The sequence below is a fragment of the Somniosus microcephalus genome, chromosome 12 (assembly GCF_052327205.1).
Source record: "Somniosus microcephalus isolate GS21.2 chromosome 12, FLI_Smic_1.0, whole genome shotgun sequence".
NCBI classification, from domain to species: domain Eukaryota; kingdom Metazoa; phylum Chordata; class Chondrichthyes; order Squaliformes; family Somniosidae; genus Somniosus; species Somniosus microcephalus.
In genome coordinates this window covers 65,454,131-65,473,355 of record NC_140998.1, presented here as the reverse complement: position 1 = coordinate 65,473,355, position 19,225 = coordinate 65,454,131, and the positions used below count along the sequence as shown (strand labels likewise).

General features: G+C 42.8%; 1 protein-coding gene across 1 annotated transcript in view; it reads left to right on the top strand.

Annotated features, from left to right (window-relative positions):
• Window positions 1-19,225, top strand: part of yy1a (YY1 transcription factor a) — a 38,740-nt gene that overhangs the window by 3,989 nt on the left and 15,526 nt on the right. The window contains exons 2-3 of the mRNA XM_086002989.1: window positions 10,241-10,406; window positions 15,918-15,978. Of these exons, the coding sequence (XP_085859115.1) occupies window positions 10,241-10,406; window positions 15,918-15,978 (227 nt within the window). The remainder of the gene's footprint in view (window positions 1-10,240; window positions 10,407-15,917; window positions 15,979-19,225) is intronic.

Sequence of the window (19,225 nt, the reverse complement as noted above, 5' to 3'; positions counted from 1 at the left end):
ACTGTCGTGTAGGTAGTTGCAAGGGTGTGCCAAGGATCATCTGGGTGTGGCTTTCTCCTCCAATTCCTGACGTGAGTACTTTGCTCCACACCACTGGCTCAATATTTCCTATACTGATGTTTCTGTTCTGACCATGTCTGCTAATTTTGTCTGGAATCGTGACCATTTTGTGTAATGGGCTTGTGTACATTTTAAGAATTGGATTAAGACTGAAAATTTATTTTACTTGAGATATTAATGAAGAAACCTCTAACCCAGTTCTCTGAAAGAGCATAACCCATTCCCTCTGGATCATTGTAATCTAAAATTGTTAATGACTCCAAGAGTTTATGAAGGCAGTATACACTGAAAATTATGTGTATATGTCAAAATAGAAATCCAAATAATTGAGTTTTGCAAAGGGTATAATTCAGAATTTAAGCTGGAGTAATTAGACCATTAAATATTTACAGTGTTGCAGATAAAAAATCAGTAGTTCTGGGCCATACAGAAAAGGGACGTCTGGTTGGATTGTGGGTCTCTGCTGAGTTTTCAGTTTATCTGGGCAAGTCCCCTCTTAATAAAATTTGCTTTTTTCCTTCCACCATTTCAGTTTTTATATTGAGCCAAATTACATTATCGTCACAAGTTTCTGACTCCCCTACCCTTATGTACTTGCCCCACTTTATTTCTTAGAATTAAATCCTTCCTTGTATGATTGAAAACATACTAATTTAGAAAGCAATTCGAGACATGCTGTAGAGAGCCATACCCATTAATTTGACTGTTGGGTCTGTGTTTTTCTCTAATTTGATTAGATCTTTTTTGCTTTTACTAATTTTGGTTACTCTATCAAAACCCTTGATAATTTTGAACACCTATTAAATCTCCCTTAACCTCCTCTGCTCTAAGGAGTACAATCCCAACTTCTCCAGTCTCTCATCTGACATCCTTCCTAAAGTGTGCACAGAATTGGACACAATACTCCAGCTGAGTCCTAACCAATGATTTAATAAGGTTTGGTGTAACTTCCTTGCTTTCGTACTCCATACCTCTGATTATAAAGCCACAGATCCGGTGTGTTTTTTTTTTGTAACAGATTTATCAACTTGTCCTGCCACCTTCAAAGATTTGCATATGTGAACTCCCAGGTCTTTCTGTTCCGGCACTCCATTTAAAATTGTACCATTTAGTTTATATTACCACCTCATCTTCCTTCCAGTATGCATCACTTCACACTTCTCTGCATTAAATTTCATCTGCCATGTGCCTGCCCATTTCACCAGCCTGCCGCCTTAAAGTTTGCTACTATCCTCCTCACTGTTCACGGCATTTTGTTTTGTTATCTGCAAACTTAGAAATTAGACCTATACCCAAGACCAGGTCATTAATATATATCGAAAGACCTGTGGTCCTAATACCAATCCCTGGTGGACACCACTGTATACTTCCCTCTGGTCTGATAACCAACAATTCACCACTCTGATTTCTGTCTCTTGGCCAATTTACTATCCGTCCTGGCACTGCCCCTTTAATCCCATGGGCTTCATTTTTGCTAGCAAGTCTATTATGTGGCACTTTATCAAATGCCTTTTGAAAGTCCATATATACAACATCCACCGCACTACCTTCATCAACTGCACTCCCTTTATTTCATTGAAGAACTCAAATCAAGTGTCCGATACAATTGGCCTTTAACAGATCGATGTTGGCTACTAACTTGGGCTTTTCCAAGTGACAATTTTGTCCTGGATTATGGCCTCGAGAAGTTTCCCTACCACCGATGTTAGGCTGACTGGTCTGTAGTTACTGGGTTTATCCCTCCTTTTTGAACAGGGTTGTAACATTTGCGACCCTCCAGTCCTCTGGCATGGCTTCCATATCCAAGGAGGATTGAAAGATTGTGGCCAGAGCCTCTGCTATTTCCACCCTTACTCTATCAGCAACCTAGGATTCATCCCATCCAAGCCATGTGACTTTTGTATCTCCCGATTTATCTATTTTTATCCTATACCATTTCTCTACACCCTCCTCCTTTACAATGATGTTGGCAGCATCCTCTTTTGTGAAGACAGTTGCAAAGTACTCATTTAGTATCTCAGTCATGCCCTCTGCCTCCACAAGAAGATTTGCTTTTTGTTCTCTCATTGACCCCACCCTTTGACTATCCTTTTACTCTTTATATGTTTATAAAATAGTCATTCTTCCCTTTTATGATACCCATTAATCTTTTCTCATACTCTCTTTGCTATTCTTCCTTTTTCAGTTCTCCTTTGCATTTTCTGCATTCTGCTTGATTCTCTACTGTACTGTCTACCTGACATTTATCATAAGCCTCCTTTTTCGGTTTCATTTTAATTTCAATTTCTTTAGTCATCCAGGGAGCTCTAGCTTTGGCTGCCCTTCCTTTCCCCCTTATAGTTCGGGTACAGACTACATACATTCCTATCTCCTCCTTGCTCATTTACGGTTTTACCTGCCAATCTTTGCTCCTGATCACCTGGGTTAGATCCCTTTTCAACTCACTAAATTAGTCAACTATCAGTTGAGTATCTTCACCATTAATTTTTCCTTGTCTTTTTCCATAACTACTCTAATCTTAATCATACAAAAGTGAAATACTGCGGATGCTGGAAAACTGAAATAAAAACAAAATGCTGGAAATACTCAGCAGGTCAGGCAGCATCTGTGGAGAGAGAAACAGAGTTAACGTTTCAGGTCGATGACCTTTCGTCTGACGAAGGGTCATCGACTTGAAACGTTAACTCTGTTTCTCTCTCCACAAATGCTGCCTGACCTGCTGAGTATTTCCAGCATTTTCTAATCTCAATCATATTGTGATCACTTTCCCAAATGCTCTCCTACTGAAACATGTTCCACTTGTCCCAATTCATTCCCCAGAACTAGATCCAGCACTGCTCCCTTCCTCGTTGGGCTGGAAACATAGTGATCAAGGAAGTTCCCCTGTACCCATTTCGGGAATTCCTCCCCCTCCTTGCCATTTGCACTGTTTCCCCCGCCCCCCAGTCTACGTTGGGATAATTGAAGTTCCCCATTATCACTACTATTGTTTTTACATCCTTCTGAAGTTTGCTTGTAGATCAGCTCCTCCATCTCCTCCCACTATTTGGTGGTCTATAGTATGTACCCAGCTGTGTAACAGCTCCTCTTCTCCTTAATTCTAACCAAATAGATTCTGTCTTTGAACCTTCAAGCACGTCATCCCTTTCCAAAGCTGTAACTGTATATTTGATCAATACTGCCAACCTCCTCCTGTTGTTTCCTTTCCTATTTTACCCGAATACATTGTAGCCAGGAATGTTAAGTTCCCATTTCTACCCTTGTTTGAACCAGGTCACTGTTACTGCCACTATATCATGATCCCATGTGGCAAGTTGTGCCTGCAGTTTACCAACCTTATTTGTCACGTTCCGTGCATTTACGCACATGCACTCCCAATCCACCTTGGTCTGCTTTACAACTCCCATGTTCGACCCCTTTTCTTTCTGGACTACTTTTTATTCTAGTAGTTTTCATTTAAGATTTTTGTCACTGCTTATTTCAGCCACTTCTTTGGTTGCATGAAATCCTGGTTCGATGGATCTTATTTCCCTTTCATTAAAAGGTAAAATTAGATTAAACCTTTGGTGCCAAAAACACCCAAGAGTTGCTGCACTCTTGATTCAGAAGTTTCAGTATTACTGTATTTGATTGCAATGCTTGGGTTCCTCTATCACTGTTGAGGTAAGTAAAATAATACCTTTTTTATTTTAGAGAAAGTGTCAACATTTCAAATTGAACACACCAAGACATTGGTGCACCAGGCAGATATGTTGCTGAATTCTTGATTTTTCCTTCCTTATTTTTGTTGTTTTGAGCTTTATTGAAATAAACACTTAGTTTCAATATTTCATGTAGACACCCATCAGTTTAAATGTAAACTGTATCCTAATGCTCAATATGCCTAGCAACGACACGGCGTCTCCTCCAACTATACTGTTATTTTCAAGATAGAAGACTGATAGAATAAAAGGGGATAGGGAAAAGAAATATTAAAATATTTTTGTGTGCTCGCAACCAGGAATAGCTAAATATTTTTTTCTTGGATATTGGAAGTTCCATTCATATAATCTGACAGGAACTGCACGTGTGCTTTCAGCTGAAAATAATGATTTGTTAAATTGGCCAAGTGTCCTCACAACATCAGCTATCTGAAAATGTATTGCTGCACACAGTAAGCAATGTAGGGCTCCAGTTGACAATTTTAATAAGTGGTGCAAGATTGAGCATATGGAACTGTTAATGGCATAATTTCATTTCAAACTGAAATGTTACTACTAACTCCAATACTTGATACAGGTCTTGTGTGCAAAATAACTGATGTCCAAGGGATGCAGACTTGGCATATATGGCGGACAACTGTTTTGGCCATTCACCGCCAGATCTGGCTGGACTACGTAAAGCACTATAGGGTCCTGCTCTCATCTGCCAAAACTGCTCACTATTCCAGGATCATCCTGGAATGCAAAGATAACCCTGGGCTGCTTTTCTCTACTGCTAACCGTCTTCTTAAACCCATCTCCCCTGTCTCCTCCACCCTCGCCTCCAACAACAAGTGCGAGGAGCTCATGGACTTCTTTGTTACTAAGATTGAGACCATCCATTCAGCTGCCTCTGCTGCTTCCCTCCCTTTCCCTAGCCCACTGGGCCAAACTTCCTCTAAGCTTTCCCCCCCCCCCCCCCCCCCACCCGGCCCTAGCCCTGAACTCGCATCTTTCTCTTTCTCTCCCACCTTCCCTCATGCCCTCTCTGAGCTCATCTTGTCTATGAGACACACCACCTGCTCCTTCGATTCTATTCCCACTAAACTACTGACCACCCAACTTCCCTTCCTGGCTCCCATGTTAGCTGATATTGTTAATGGTGTTTTCTCCTCAGGTACTGCCCCCCTCGCTCTCCAATCTGCTATCATCATCCCTCTCAAAAAACCCTTGAGCCCTCTGTCCTTGCAAACTACCACCCCATCTCTTAACATCCCTTTCCTCTCAAGTCCTTGAACGCGCGGCCGCCTCCCAAATCTATGCCAATCTTTCCCAGAACTCCAATCGGGTTTCCGCCCCTGCCACAGTAACGAAACAAATGACATTGTTTGTGACTTGAGACAGTGATTAAACTATCCCTTCTCGACCTGTCTGCAGCCTTTGACGTGGCTGACCGCACCATCTTCCTCCAAAACCTCTCCTCCGTTGTCCAGCTGGGTGGGACTGCACTTACCTGGTTCCATTCTTATCTATCCAGTCGTAGCCAGAGAATCGCCTGCAATGGCTTCTCTTCCTGCTTGCGGAACCATTACCTCTGGTGTCCCCCAAGGATCTATCCTTGGCCCTCCTATTTCTCATCTACATGCTGCCCCTTGACGCCATCATCCGAAAACAGTGTTAGTTTCCACATGTACACTGAAGACACCCAGCTCTACCTCACTACCACCTCTCTTGACCCCTCTACTGTCTCTAAATTATCAAACTTTGTCTGACAGCCACTACTAGATGAGCAGAATTTTCCTCCCAACTAAATATTGGGAAGACCAAAGCCATTGTCTTCGTTCCCCGCCACAAACTCCGTTCCCTAGCCACTAACACCATCCCTCTCCCTGTCAACTGTCTGTGGCTGATCCAGACTGCTCGCAACCTTGGTGTCGTATTTGACTCCGAGATGAGCTTCCGACCACCTATCTGCACCAACACTAAGACCGCCTATTTCCACCTGCGTAGCATTGTTCCGTTCTACCCCTGCCTCAGCTCATCTGCTAAAACCCTCATCCATGGCATTGTTGCATCTAGACTTGACTATTGCAGTTCTCTCTGGCCGGCCTCCCATCTACCGCCCTCCGTGAACTCCGTCATCCAAAACTCTGCTGTCTGTGTCCTAACTCGCACCAAATCCCGTTCAACCATCACCCCTGTGCTCCCTGACCTACATTGGCTCCCGGTTAAGCAACACCTCAATTTTAAAATTCTCATCCTTGTTTTCAAATCCCTCCATGGCCTCGCCCCTCCCTATCTCTAACCTCCTACAACCAATGTTCCCTTTAATTTTTTTGGGGGTGCATGGGCCCGTTAACGGGCCGTGCAGCACATTCGAATTCCCGTGCATGCGCAGTTTTTCCTGTTGTAAGCTGGCAAGTGGCCTGCGCGGGAGATCCAGACAGCCGCACAGCTTAAAGGGAACATTGCCTACAACCCTCCGCAATATCTGCTTCTTGCTCATCCTCGATACAATCGTACCGCCATTGGTGGCCGTGCCTTCAGCCGCAAAGCCCTAAGCTCTGGAATTCACTCCCTAAAACCCCGCCCTCTCTCCTTCCTTAAAACCTACCTTACACCAAGCTTTTGGTCATCTGCCCTAATATCTCCTTCTGTGGCTCAGTGTCAAATTTTGTTTGATAACGCTCCTGTGCGATGTTTTACTACATTAAAGGCGCTATATAAATACAAGTTGTTTAAGAAATCGGGGTGCAACAAAAAGGTGTAGTGAGGTTTCTTAAAAGACTCGATGTGGGTTTGGCAGTCATGTGTATAACCATTTCTCACCAAAAACATAAAATAAATGGAGCTAGCACACAAGGGAATTTGTGCAGCTGGTATAACAAAGAGCTCAACTGATGTTTTAAAAAAAAATCTAGATACTGCTCCTGTGGGTTAACAAATTGTGAAGTATATTTTAAATGAGCTGCTCTGAATAAGGATAATTCATTTTTCACAATTTATAATACATACTGGCATATCGCACTTCCCTAATGTGACTTTTGTTTATTGTAACATGCACCTTGGTTTTGGACCCATGTTCAATGCATGACAGTATATGCTGCATGCAGATAATCATGGTACTTTCAAGATTGTATTAGCTTTTATTTCTGTTCTGTTTTCTGCTTTTTTTATATTTAAAAAATGTTTTAAATGTCACTTTTGTGATTAAATAGGTACATACAATTTGAGCTTTAGTGCAATGAAAATGTCAGTAATATTCATGAAAATTCTTTGATAAATTATATTATTAAAATAACTTGTTACAGCAAGCTGAATGGTTGATGGGATATATGAAATAAACTTAGCCATATCGTGAATTAAGACTGATTTCACTAATTTCCCTGAGGGAGGTGTAACTTCATGGGATTTGTATCAAAGTAATTAAAGCACAATATTGTTACTTTACCAGATTTAGAAAGATCTGTTTCCAATCAATTTCTAGATCTCCAAAAGCTGTATTGTTGGATCTAGTTTGTAAGGAGTTGCTCTACATTGTTGGTCAATATCTCCCATCACAACACAAGCGGAAGGCTGCCTACAGTTATGTGTGAACTGTTATTTCCAATCCTTTGTGCAGTCATGTTGCAGGACAATTGCGTCAACATTCGGTGCTTGTTGTTGGATGAAATTTTATGTAAATCTGGAAGTCTGGTTTGGTGACGAGAAAGAAAATTGCATTAGTAGGTTGCTCCAATCGTGGAGCTAATAACCAGCACCGGTACAATGAGCTGAATGGCCTCCTATATCAATATTTCTGCAATTCTGAATCCAAGGGAAGGGGGTCATTTATTTTTGATCCCTAGTTGCCCTGAGAATATGGTAGTGGTCTTCTTGAACTGCTGAAGTCTCTGTGCTGAAGGTGCCCCACAATGGCTTTAGTTAGGTAATTCTAGGATATTTACCCGGCAACAATGAGGGAACAATGGTACTGTATATGCCCAAGTCAGAGTGGTGTGTGATGGAGGGGATCTTGGAGGTGATGGTTTTCCCATTATCTTGCTCCTCATATCCTCCTTGGGTGGTACAGGTTATGGTGCTTGGAGGTGCTGTCAAAAAAAAGCTTACTGAGTTGCTGCACTAGATAGTACCTCCTGAAACCACAGTGTGCTGATTGTAGAGGGGGTAGATATTGAGTCCAGTTATAAAGATCAAGCAGGCTGCTGTGCACTGAATAGTGTTGAGCTTGAATGTTGCAGCTGCGCCCATCCAGCGAAGTCTTCAATCACACTGCCAACTTGAGCTTTGGCGCTGGCGGAGTCAGAAGGTGACTTACTCCGCAGGGTATCCACCCCTGTCCTGCTCTTGTAGCCATATTGTTGATATGGCTGGTTCAATTAGGCTTCTGGTCAGTGGTGACCCTAGGATGTTGATGGTGGCGAGTTGGTGATGCTGTTGCCATTGAAGGTGAGGGGGTGGTGTCTTTTCTTTGTCCAGAAACACATTGGCTGGCACTTGATGCAAATGTCAACCTGCCACTAGACAGCCTAAGCCTGGATATTGCCCAGGTTTTGTTGTAGTCAGATATGGGCTACTTTGTTATTGGAGGAGTTGCGAGTGGAGCTGACCGCTGTAGAATAGTCAGCAAACAGACACATTCCTGACCTTATGATGGAGGGAAGGTCATTAATGAAGCATTTGAAGGTGGTCGTGCCTGGGGCACTGCCTGTTTGATTCCTGTAGTGATGCCCTGGGGCTATGATTGGCCTCAAACACCACAATCATCTTCCACTGGAAGGTTTTTCCCTTGACCTTGATTGACTTCAGTATTTCTAGGGCTCCTTAGTGCTATACTCAGTTAAATGCTGCTTTGATGATGGCAGTTATACTTGCCGCTGCTTTGACATTTAGCTCTTGCATCCATGCCTGAAACGAGGCTGTAATCGGCTGCAGCTGAGCAGTATGTTGTACACCTATTTAGTGATACCTCTTTCTATATGAGGAGGATAGTGGTAGACTTCAAGAGGACGTGGACAGGCTGGTGGAATGGGCGGACATGTTGCAGATGAAATTTAACGCAGAAAAGTGCGAAGTGATACATTTTGGTAGAAAGAATGGAGAGGAAATCTAAATTAACAGGTACAATCCTAAAGGTGCATGAACAGAGACACCTAGGGGTATATGTGCACAAATTGTTGAAGGTGGCAGGGCAGGTTGAGAAAGCAATTCAAAAGCTTATGTGATCCTGGGCTTTATGAATAGAGGGATAGAGTACAAAAGCATGGAAATTATGATGAACCTGTATAAAACACTGGTTTGGCCTCAACTGGAGTATTGTCCAATTCTGGGCACCACACTTCAGGAAGGATGTGAAGGCCTTGGAGAGCGTGCAGAAAAGATTTACGAGAATAATTCCAGGGATGAGGGACTTCAGTTGTGGATAGACTAGAGAAGCTGGGGTTGCTCTCTTTAGAGCAGAGAAGATTGAGAGGAGATTTGATAGAGGTGTTCAAAATCATGAGGGGTCTGGATAGAGAGAAACTGTTCCCATTGGCTGAAGGGTCAATAACCAGAGGAGACAGATTTAAGGTGATTGGCAGAAGAACCAAAGGCGACATGAGGAAAAACTTTTTTACTCGGCAAGTGATTAGGATCTGGAATGCATTGCCTGAAAGGGTGGTGGAGGCAGATTCAATCACTGCTTTCAAAAGGGAATTGAATAAGTACCTGAAGGGGAAAAAATTGCAGGGCTATGGGGAAAGGGCGGGGGAGTGGGACTAGCTGAGCTGCTCTTGCAGAGAACCGAATGGCCGCCTTCCGCGCTGTAACCATTCTATGACTCTATGCATTACCCTACATTTATCCGCATTAAAATCCATTAGCCATATCTCAGCCAATTTACATAATGTCTTAAGTTTTTCACCTCCTGTGTTTGAGTTGCATCTTTGGTGGACAGCGCATCTGTTATCTCCTAATCATTCATAAATATTGTAAAGAACTTGGGTCCCAGAGCAAATCCCTTTGGAACTCCATTGTTTGTGTTTACCCAGGCAGAGCGTTTTTGCCACCAAGCAATATTTCTGCTAATTTTTTTTGTGCGCGGTCCTTTAAATTTGCTGCGTGGTATCTTTTCCAGCGGCAACAGCTGGTGAGCGGCCTGTGAGGGACCTCCCGATCGATGCGCGGCTGCGCACCACCAAGTCAATTATCCATTCATCTAGAGAATTTATCATCTATGTCATGAACCTTGAGCTTCCTTACTAGCCTCTAATGAGGAACTTTGTCAAGATAGTCTTTATTAATCCTAATAGATGCATAACAGTATTCAAAGCCTATAAATAAGTTAATTGAGATGAGCAGTTTGTTAGGAAATGGGAACCTAATCTTGCACTGCTGACTCACACTCTCTCTCTCTGGCAATAAATCAACTCCTGCTCCATGACCTCTCCTGCCCAGTTAGAATGTGAAGAGATTTTGAGGTCTTTAATTACCAAATATTATTTTTCTGTCTTTTTCAGATGATAAAAAGACTGACATTGACCATGAAACAGTGGTGGAGGAACAGATCATTGGAGAAAACTCTCCACCTGACTACTCTGAATACATGACTGGGAAGAAACTTCCCCCTGGTGGAATACCTGGCATTGATCTCTCTGACCCAAAACAGCTGGCAGAGTTTGCAAGGTGAGCAGTGTATTAGAATGTCCATCCCTTCAAATCTATCTAGAACACCATTACCACGAGGATTGTTGTGATTCCAAAAAAAGCCCACAACAATCACCTCTGAACAACCAGGAATGGGAAATAAATGTGCCTTTTCCTGTGTCACCTACATCCGGAGAACAGTTTTTTTTAGTTACCCGTTTGTGCATTTGTGTTTCTATGTGAATCTACTTATCAAGAACAGGAAAGTGCTAAATATTGAATACTATTTGAATAACTATTTAAGTTAATGAGCTCAGAAACCCCAACTTGTATTAACAGGGAGCTTAGGAATGTTTTTTTTTTAAAGTGAATCAGGTGTTTGATGTGTGGAAATGCATCACCATATTTAAGTCTCTAAATCAAGCTACTGAGAAATCCATGCAAGTAGAGTTTATTATTATGATAGCAAAATATTGCAGATGCTGGAAATCCGAAATAACAACAGAAAATGCTGGAAAAACTCAGCAGGCCAGGCAACATCTGTGGAGAGAAATTAGAGTCAACGTTTCGGGTCAAAACCCTTTTGTTCTCTCCCTGCCTGGCCTCTTAATCTATTTCATTCCCTGTGCCTCTTTTTATTAGTCTTGATAAAGGGTTTTGACCCGAAATGTTGACTCTAATTTCTCTCCCACGGATGTTGCCTGGCCTGCTGAGATTTTCTGTTATTTAGAATTTATTATTGCCTGATCTGGAGTGCACATTCTATTTCCCAGAGTGATGCACCCCACTTATCTAAGTCCAGCAAGCACAGGTTGGCAAAGTCAAGGCTTTTGGACTCCCAACTGTGCAGAGAAATTGTGGGTGTTTAACCAGCTAAAAAGGTGTCGTTGACCATTACATTGCGTTTCCCAATGTTTAACTAGCCAGAATTACCCTACCTGCTAGGAAATTAGCCCAACTGGTTATCTGAAGCCAGATAAAAAGAATCTCGACCCCTGGTGATCAGCCTACCATTCCAGGATCCATTACTGAACCAGACTAACTAGTCAAATGGGGATTGTCTTGGAGGGTTGATTTGGTTCTGGAAGCTCATTGCCAGGTATGTCTTCTTGGCGTCACCTTCACCCCAGAGATACCATTGACCTCTCTCTTTCCTCTTCTCCTTTCCCTACCACACCCTCCTCTCCAAATAGGATAATGACTCGTTTATAGAATGTTCCTGCACAAGTCATTTGGTCTTTCAAGTCTTGCATAGTTTTCTCCAAGTCACACTCCCCTACTTACTCCCCCTTGCCCCTTCATATTTATAGAATCTGCTTCAACAACCATTACTGGCAGAGAATATCACATTCTAACCACTCTTGTTAAAAAAATTTTTTTTTTAAATTTCTAACCGTCTCATTAATTCTTTTGATTTAACTTAAATTTGTTCTCTCTTACCATCTCACTGATCAGTGGGAAAAATCTATTACTATTTGCCTTTATAACCCTGCATAAACTTGAAGATCTCCATCAGTTTACCCTTTAATCTTTTCAGCTGTTGTGTAGCCATCTCGTCCTAAATTCTCATATCTTCATAACGGTAACCCCTTATCCCTGGTAACATTCTAGTGATTCTGTGCATTTTTTTTTTTTTAATTTTCCTAAAATGGGATGCCCAAAAACTGCACAATATTCTAACTGGCCTTAAAGTCTTGTACAAGTTCAACATTACCTCCTTGTTTTTGTATTCTATGCCTCTAGATCTAAAACCAAGGATTTAATGTGGCTTTTTCTGGCCTTATTTACTTTCACTGTTACCTTTAATGACTCTTGTATCTGCACAACAATGGTCCCTCTGCTCCATTTAAACGGTGTAGTTTCTTTCTGCTTTACTTCTATCCTGATCATTTGCCTCTAACATGCTTGGGTTTGAGCTCTCACAAGTAACATGCTGAGTAGCACAACTCACCATAAAATGTATGAATGACACACAATACCACATAGAAAGGTGGTTTCATCAGTTGGAGATGCAAAGATTCAATTATTTAATTGAGGTTCTCTTGGCATGGGCTTTGGCAAAGAGACATGTTCATCATGAATATAGGGAGTTGGGAGGTAAATTTAAAAAATAGGACCTCAAAGGTAGTAATCTCAGGATTGCTACCAGTGCCACGTGTTAGTCAGTAGAAATAGAAGGATATTTCGGATGAATACGTGGCTAGAGGAATGGTGCAAAGGGAAGGGATTCAAATTCTTGGGACATTGGAACCGGTTCTGGGGGAGGTGGGACCAGTACAAACCAGACGGCTTGCACCTGGGCAGGACCGGGACCAATGTCCTAGGGGGAGTGTTTGCTAGTGCTCTGGGGGAGGGTTTAAACTAAAATGGCAGGGGGTTGAAAACCTGAGCAGGGAGACCGGAAAGGGAAACAAGGATAGAAGCAAAAGAAAGGAAGGAGAAAAACAAAGGTGGCAGTCAGAGAAATCAAGGGTTTAAATCAAACATGGCTACAGTAAATAATAATTCTAAAAAGTGTAAGAGTGTTTAAAAAAAACAAGCCTGAAGGCCTTGTTTTAATGCGAGGAGCATTCGTAATAAGGTGGATGAATTAGCTGCGCAAATAGAGGTAAACGGATATGATATGATTGGGATTCCGGAAACATGGCTCCAGGGTGACCAAGGCTGGGAATTCAACATCCATGGGTATTCAATATTCAGGAAAGATAGGCAAAAAGGAAAAGGAGGTGGGGTAGCATTGCTGGTTAAAGAGGGGATTAACACAATTGAAAGGAAGGATACTAGCTCTGATGTGGCATCTTTATGGGTAGAACTGAGAAATACCAAGGGGCAGAAAACGTTAGTGGGAGTGGTATACAGACAGTAATGCGGAGGTTGGGGATGGCATTAAACGGGAAATTAGAGACGCGTGCAATAAGGGCACAGCGGTTATCATGGGTGACTTTAATCTACATATAGATTGGGCTAACCAAATTAGTAACAATACTGTGGAGGAGGAATTCCTGGAGTGTATACGAGATGGTTTCCTGGACCAATATGTCGAGGAGCCAACTAGAGATCAGGCCATCTTAGACTGGGTATTATGTAATGAGAAAGGATTAATTAGCAATCTTGTGCAAGGCCTCTTGGGTCGGAGCGATCATAATATGATAGAATTCTTCATTTAAGATGGAGAGTGAAGTAGTTGACTCGGAGACTAGGGTCCTGAATTTAAATAAAGGAAACTACGATGGTATGAGGTGCGAGTTGGGTAGGATTGATTGGGGAATGTTACTCAAAGGGTTGATGGTGGATAGGCAATGGCAAACATTCAAAGATCGCATGGATGAACTACAGAATTTGTTCATCCCTGTTTGGCATAAAAATAAAACAAAAAAGGTGACTCAACCGTGGCTAACGAGGGAAATTAGGGATAGCATAAGATCCAAGGAGAAGACATATAAATTGGCCAGAAAAAGCAGTAAACCTGAGGATTGGGAGCAGTTTAGGATTCAGCAAAGGAGGACGAGGGGGAAAATAGAGTATGAGAGTAAGCTCGCAGGGAACATAAAAACTGACTGTAAAAGCTTTTATAGAAAAACATTGGTGAAGTCAAGCGTAGGTCCCTTGCAGTCAGAATCAGGGGAATTTATAATGGGGAACAAAGAAATAGCAGACCAATTAAATACATACTTTGGTTCTGTTTTCACAAAGGAAGATACAAATAACCTCCCAGAGATGTCAGGGAACATAGGGTCTAATGAGAGGGAGGAACTGAAAGAAATCAGTATTGTTAGGGAAATTGACGGGATTGAAGGCCGATAGGGCCTGATAATCTACATCCTAGGGTACTTAAGGAAGTGGCCCTAGAAATAGTAGATGCATTGCTGGTCATCTTCCAAAATTCAATAGACTCTGGAACAGTTCCCATTTATTGGAGGGTAGCTAATGTTACCCCACTATTCAAAAAAATGGTGGTAGAGAGAAAACGGGAATTATAGACCAGTAAGCCTGACATCGGTAGTGGGGAAAATGCTAGAGTCCATTATAAAAGAAACGGTGACAGGATCGGACAAAGTCAACATGGATTTACAAAAGGTAAATCGTGCTTGACTAATCTGGAATTTTTCGAGGATGTAATTGGTAGAGTAGATGAGGAGAACCAGTGGATGTGGTGTATTTGGACTTTCAGAAGGCTTTCAATAAGGTCCCGCATAAGAGATTAGCGTGTAAAGTTAAGGCACATGGGATTGGGTTAAGGTACTGACTTGGATAAAGAACTGGTTGGCAGACAGGAAGCAAAGAGTTGGAATAAATGGCTCTCTTTCCCGAGTGGCAGGCAGTGACTAGTGGGGTACCGCAGGGATCGGTCCTAGGACCTCAGCTATTCAATCACAATATATATAAATGATCTAGACGAGGGAACTAGATGTAATATCTCTCCAAGTTTGCAGATGACACAAAGCTGGGTGGGCGTGTGTGCTGTGAGGAGGATGCTGAGAAACTCCAGTATGATTTGGACAGGTTGGGTGATATGGCAGATGCAGTATAATGTGGATAAATGTGAGGTTATCCACTTGGGTGGCAAAGACAGAAAGGCAGATTATTATCTGAACGGCAATAGATTAGGAGAAGGGGAAGTGCAACGAGACCTGGGTGTTCTTGTGCACCAGTCGCTGAAGGTAAGCACGCGGGTGCAGCAGGCGGTTAAGAAGGCAAATGGTATGTTGGCCTTCATAGCGAGAGGATTCGAGTACAGGAGCAAGGTTGTCTTGCTGCAGTTGTACAGGGCCTTAGTGAGACCACACCTTGAGTATTGTGTGCAGTTTTGGTCGCCTTATCTGAGGAAGGATGTTCTTGCCATGGAGGGAGTGCAGCGAAGATATACCAGACTGATACCTGGGATGGCAGGAATGATGTATGAGGAGAGATTGGGTCGATTGGGCTTATGCTTGCTGGAGTTTAGAAGGAGAGGGGATCGCATTGAAACTTATGAAATTCTAACAGGACTGGACAGACTGGATGGAGGAAGGCTGTTCCCGATGGCCGGGGAATCCAGAACCAGGGGTCACCGCCTAAGGATAACGGGTAAGCCATTTAAGACAGAGATGAGGAGGAATTTCTTCACCCAGGGAGTGGTGAACCTGTGGAATTCTCTACCACAAAAGGCAGTTGAGGACAATTCATTAAATATATTCAAGAAGGAGTTAGATATATTTCTGAAGGGTAAAGGGATCAAGGGATACGGGGAGAAGGCAGCCATGATCCCATTGAATGGTGGAGCAGGCTCGAGGAGCCGAATGGCCTACTCCTGCTCCTATCTTCTATGTTTGAGGGAGACACCCCCTTCAGGGTATTCAGTGATGGGTTGTTTAGCCTCCAGGCAACATTTAATTTTGGACATTGGTTTTTATACAAGTTTTGTTGTGCAATTTACAAGGTGAATTGTAGTTGATGTATTTATAAAACCATCGATATTTATGAGTGAACAACTGTAAAATGGGTTTCATGAATCATTGTGATAAATATTAATTTCTTGTGTCTTGATGATTTTTGCCATATTCTGTATAGGATGAAGCCAAGGAAGCAGAAAGAAGATGATGCCCCTCGAACCATAGCATGTCCTCACAAAGTGAGTATATCAGTCAGGTACTGACACCATAAGTTTATTATACAGCAACAACCTTATTTAGGCTCTTTACTTAACAAAATCGAGGATGATTCAGGAATAAAGATGCGGTTGATGGGTTACAAGAGCTGTTTTTACATTACTCACAGAAATCACAGAAACCTCACAGTGCAGATAGAGGCCATTTCGGCCCATCGAGCCTGCACCGACACATATCCCACCCGATCCCTGTAACCCCTACACCAACACATATCCCACCCTATCCCCGTAACCCCACGTATTTAATCCCCCTAACACTAAGGGTCAATTTATCATAGCTAATCAACCTAACCCGCACATCTTTGTAGTAATTTATCTCATTTGCAGCCAGCAGTGAGAGTTCTCGCAAAGAAGTACTGTTGAAGAAGCAGGCCATACATAGTGTGTGGCATCCGAGTAACAGAGTGCCGTTTTATTTGAATGGCATGTACTTGTAATATTGTTAGACTTCACCCATCTCTTCGGTTCTGTTGTGCTTCATTACTGGCTACACTTTGTTTGTTTGATTTTTGATTGTGAACCCCCTAAATTATAGCAAGAATGCAACTAAATAAAATCTGCAATTTATTACTAATGCTAAGCTGACAAAGTTGGTCCATCTACTAAATGTAATAATACTGCATCACAGGATGTTACAACACAGATAGAGGTTGCTCGGCCGATTTAAATCTGCACTGGTTTTTTTCAATGAGGCAACTATTGGAATGAATACCCAACGATACAGATTTTCGGGTTTTTAATAGGTTCAGCTATTTTTCATCTTGGCAAGTTTTGGTTGGATACATTTTTTAAAGCCTTTCTGATCTGCTACTCAGTGTTGTTATTGCACTTGATTACAAAATATTGGAATATTGAGCACTGACCAGTTCAGGCCAGTAATTTACTGACTTCATTTGTTTAAATTATGTTCAACAATACATTTTTTTTTTTCTGGCCATGTGCCCAATCATTCTACTTTATAGAAAATAAAAACCTAATGTGTGGAACTCGCCTAGTAACTGGGTAAATTGCTGTTGTAGTATGGTACTAAGATGTACAGACCAAGAAGGTCCCAAATTCAATCCTGGGTCTGTGCTGAGTTAGTTACTGAACCTTGTGCTAAGATGCCTCGGGTGATGTTTAGGCTGGGGTATGTTGTTTTCCCTCATCCAGCCACTTATTTGTAAAGAGTCTTGAAAATAGGAATTATAAGATTTTTTAAATGATTCCTGATAATGAAATGTCCCACTGATTTTCTGGTATTTCTTTTGATTCCTGGGCTACTCTAGCTGTACTAGAAATAGTGTCGAGTAGACTTGTTTTCATAAGAACATAAGAAGTAGAAGCAGGAGTAGGCCATACGGCCCCTCGGGCCTGCTCTGCCATTCAATAGGATCATGGCTGATCCGAATCTAGACTCACGTCCACTTCCCTGCCCTCTCCCCGTAACCCCTAATTCCTTTATCTGCTAGGAAACTGTCTATCTCCATTTTAAATTTATTTAATGTTGCAGCTTCCACAGCTCTCTGGGGTAGCAAATTCCATAGATTTACCACCCTCTGAGTGAAGAAGTTTCTCCTCATCTCAGTTTTGAAAGCGCAGCCCCTTATTCTTAGATTATGTCCCCGAGTTCTAGTCTCGCCCATCAGTGGAAACATCCTCACCGCATCCACCCGATCAAGCCCCCTCACAATCTTATATGTTTCGATAAGATCGCCTCTCATTCTTCTGAACTCCAATGAGTAGAGTCCCAACCTACTCAACCTTTCCTCATACGTCAACCCCCTCATCTCCGGAATCAACCGAGTGAACCTTCTCTGAACCGCCTCGAGAGCAAGTATATCTTTTCTTAAATATGGAAATCAAAACTGCACGCAGTATTCCAGGTGTGGCCTCACCAATACCCTGTATAACTGCAGCAAGACTTCCCTGTTTTTATACTCCATCCCCCTTGCAATAAAAGCCAAGATTCCATTGGCCTTCCCGATCACCTGCTGCACCTGCATACTAACTTTTTGTGTTTCATGCACCAGGACCCCCAGATCCCTTTGTACTGTAGCACTTTGCAGTTTCTCTCCATTTAGATAATACAGGTAGACTATCCTTTATCCGAAAACCTCGGGACCAGCCGAGTTTCGGATAAAGGAGAATTTCGGAAGGTGGGTTGGCGGGGGGTCGTGCGCACGACTTACGCTGACGCTCAGCGTAAGTCAGTCGGGGTTGGCGGGGGTCGGGGCCGGGGGGGTTGGCGGGGTCCGCGGGGGGGTTGGCGGGGTCTGCGGGGGGTTTGGCGGGGCCGGCGGTTGTCGGGGTCCGCGGGGGGCCGGCGGTTGTCGGGGCTGGCGGGGTCGGCGGTTGTCGGGGCCGGCGGGGTCTGCGGGGGGGTCGGCGGTTGTCGGGGCCGGTGGGGTCCGCGGGGGGGTCGTGCGCACGACTTACCCTTTATCCGAACTTCCGAAACCGGAACCCTCTAAAAACCGAAGGTTTTTTCGTTCGTACGCACGACTTACGCTGAACGAAAAAACCTTCGGTTTTTAGAGGGTTTCGGTTTTCGGAAGTCCGGATAAAGGGTAGTCTACCTGTAACTTGCTCTTTGATTTTTTTCTGCCAAAGTGCATAACCTCACACTTTCCAACATTATAGTGCATCTGCCAAATCTCTGCCCACTCACTTAGCCTGTCTATGTCCTTTTGCAGGTTTTTTATGTCCTCCTCACTCACTGCTTTCCCTCCCATCTTTGTATCGTCGGCAAACTTGGATATGTTGCACTCAGTCCCTTCCTCCAAATCGTTAATATAGATTGTAAAGAGTTGGGGTCCCAGCACTGACCCCTGCGGAACACCACTAGTTACTGATTGCCAGCCCGAGAATGAACCATTTTATCCCAACTCTTTGTTTTCTGTTAGATAGCCAATCTTCCACCCATGCCAGTATATTACCCCCAATCCCGTGATTTCTTATCTTGATCAGTAATCTTTTGTGTGGAACCTTGTCAAATGCCTTTTGGAAGTCCAAATACACTACATCCACTGGTTCCCCTTTATCCACCCTGTAACATCCTCAAAGAATTCAAGCAAATTTGTCAAACATGACTTCCCCTTCATAAAACCATGCTGACTCTGTCCTATTAAATTATGTTTATCCAAATGCTCTGTTACTGTTTCCTTAATAATGGGCTCCAACATTTTGCCAACCACAGATGTTAGGCTAACTGGTCTATAGTTTCCAGCTT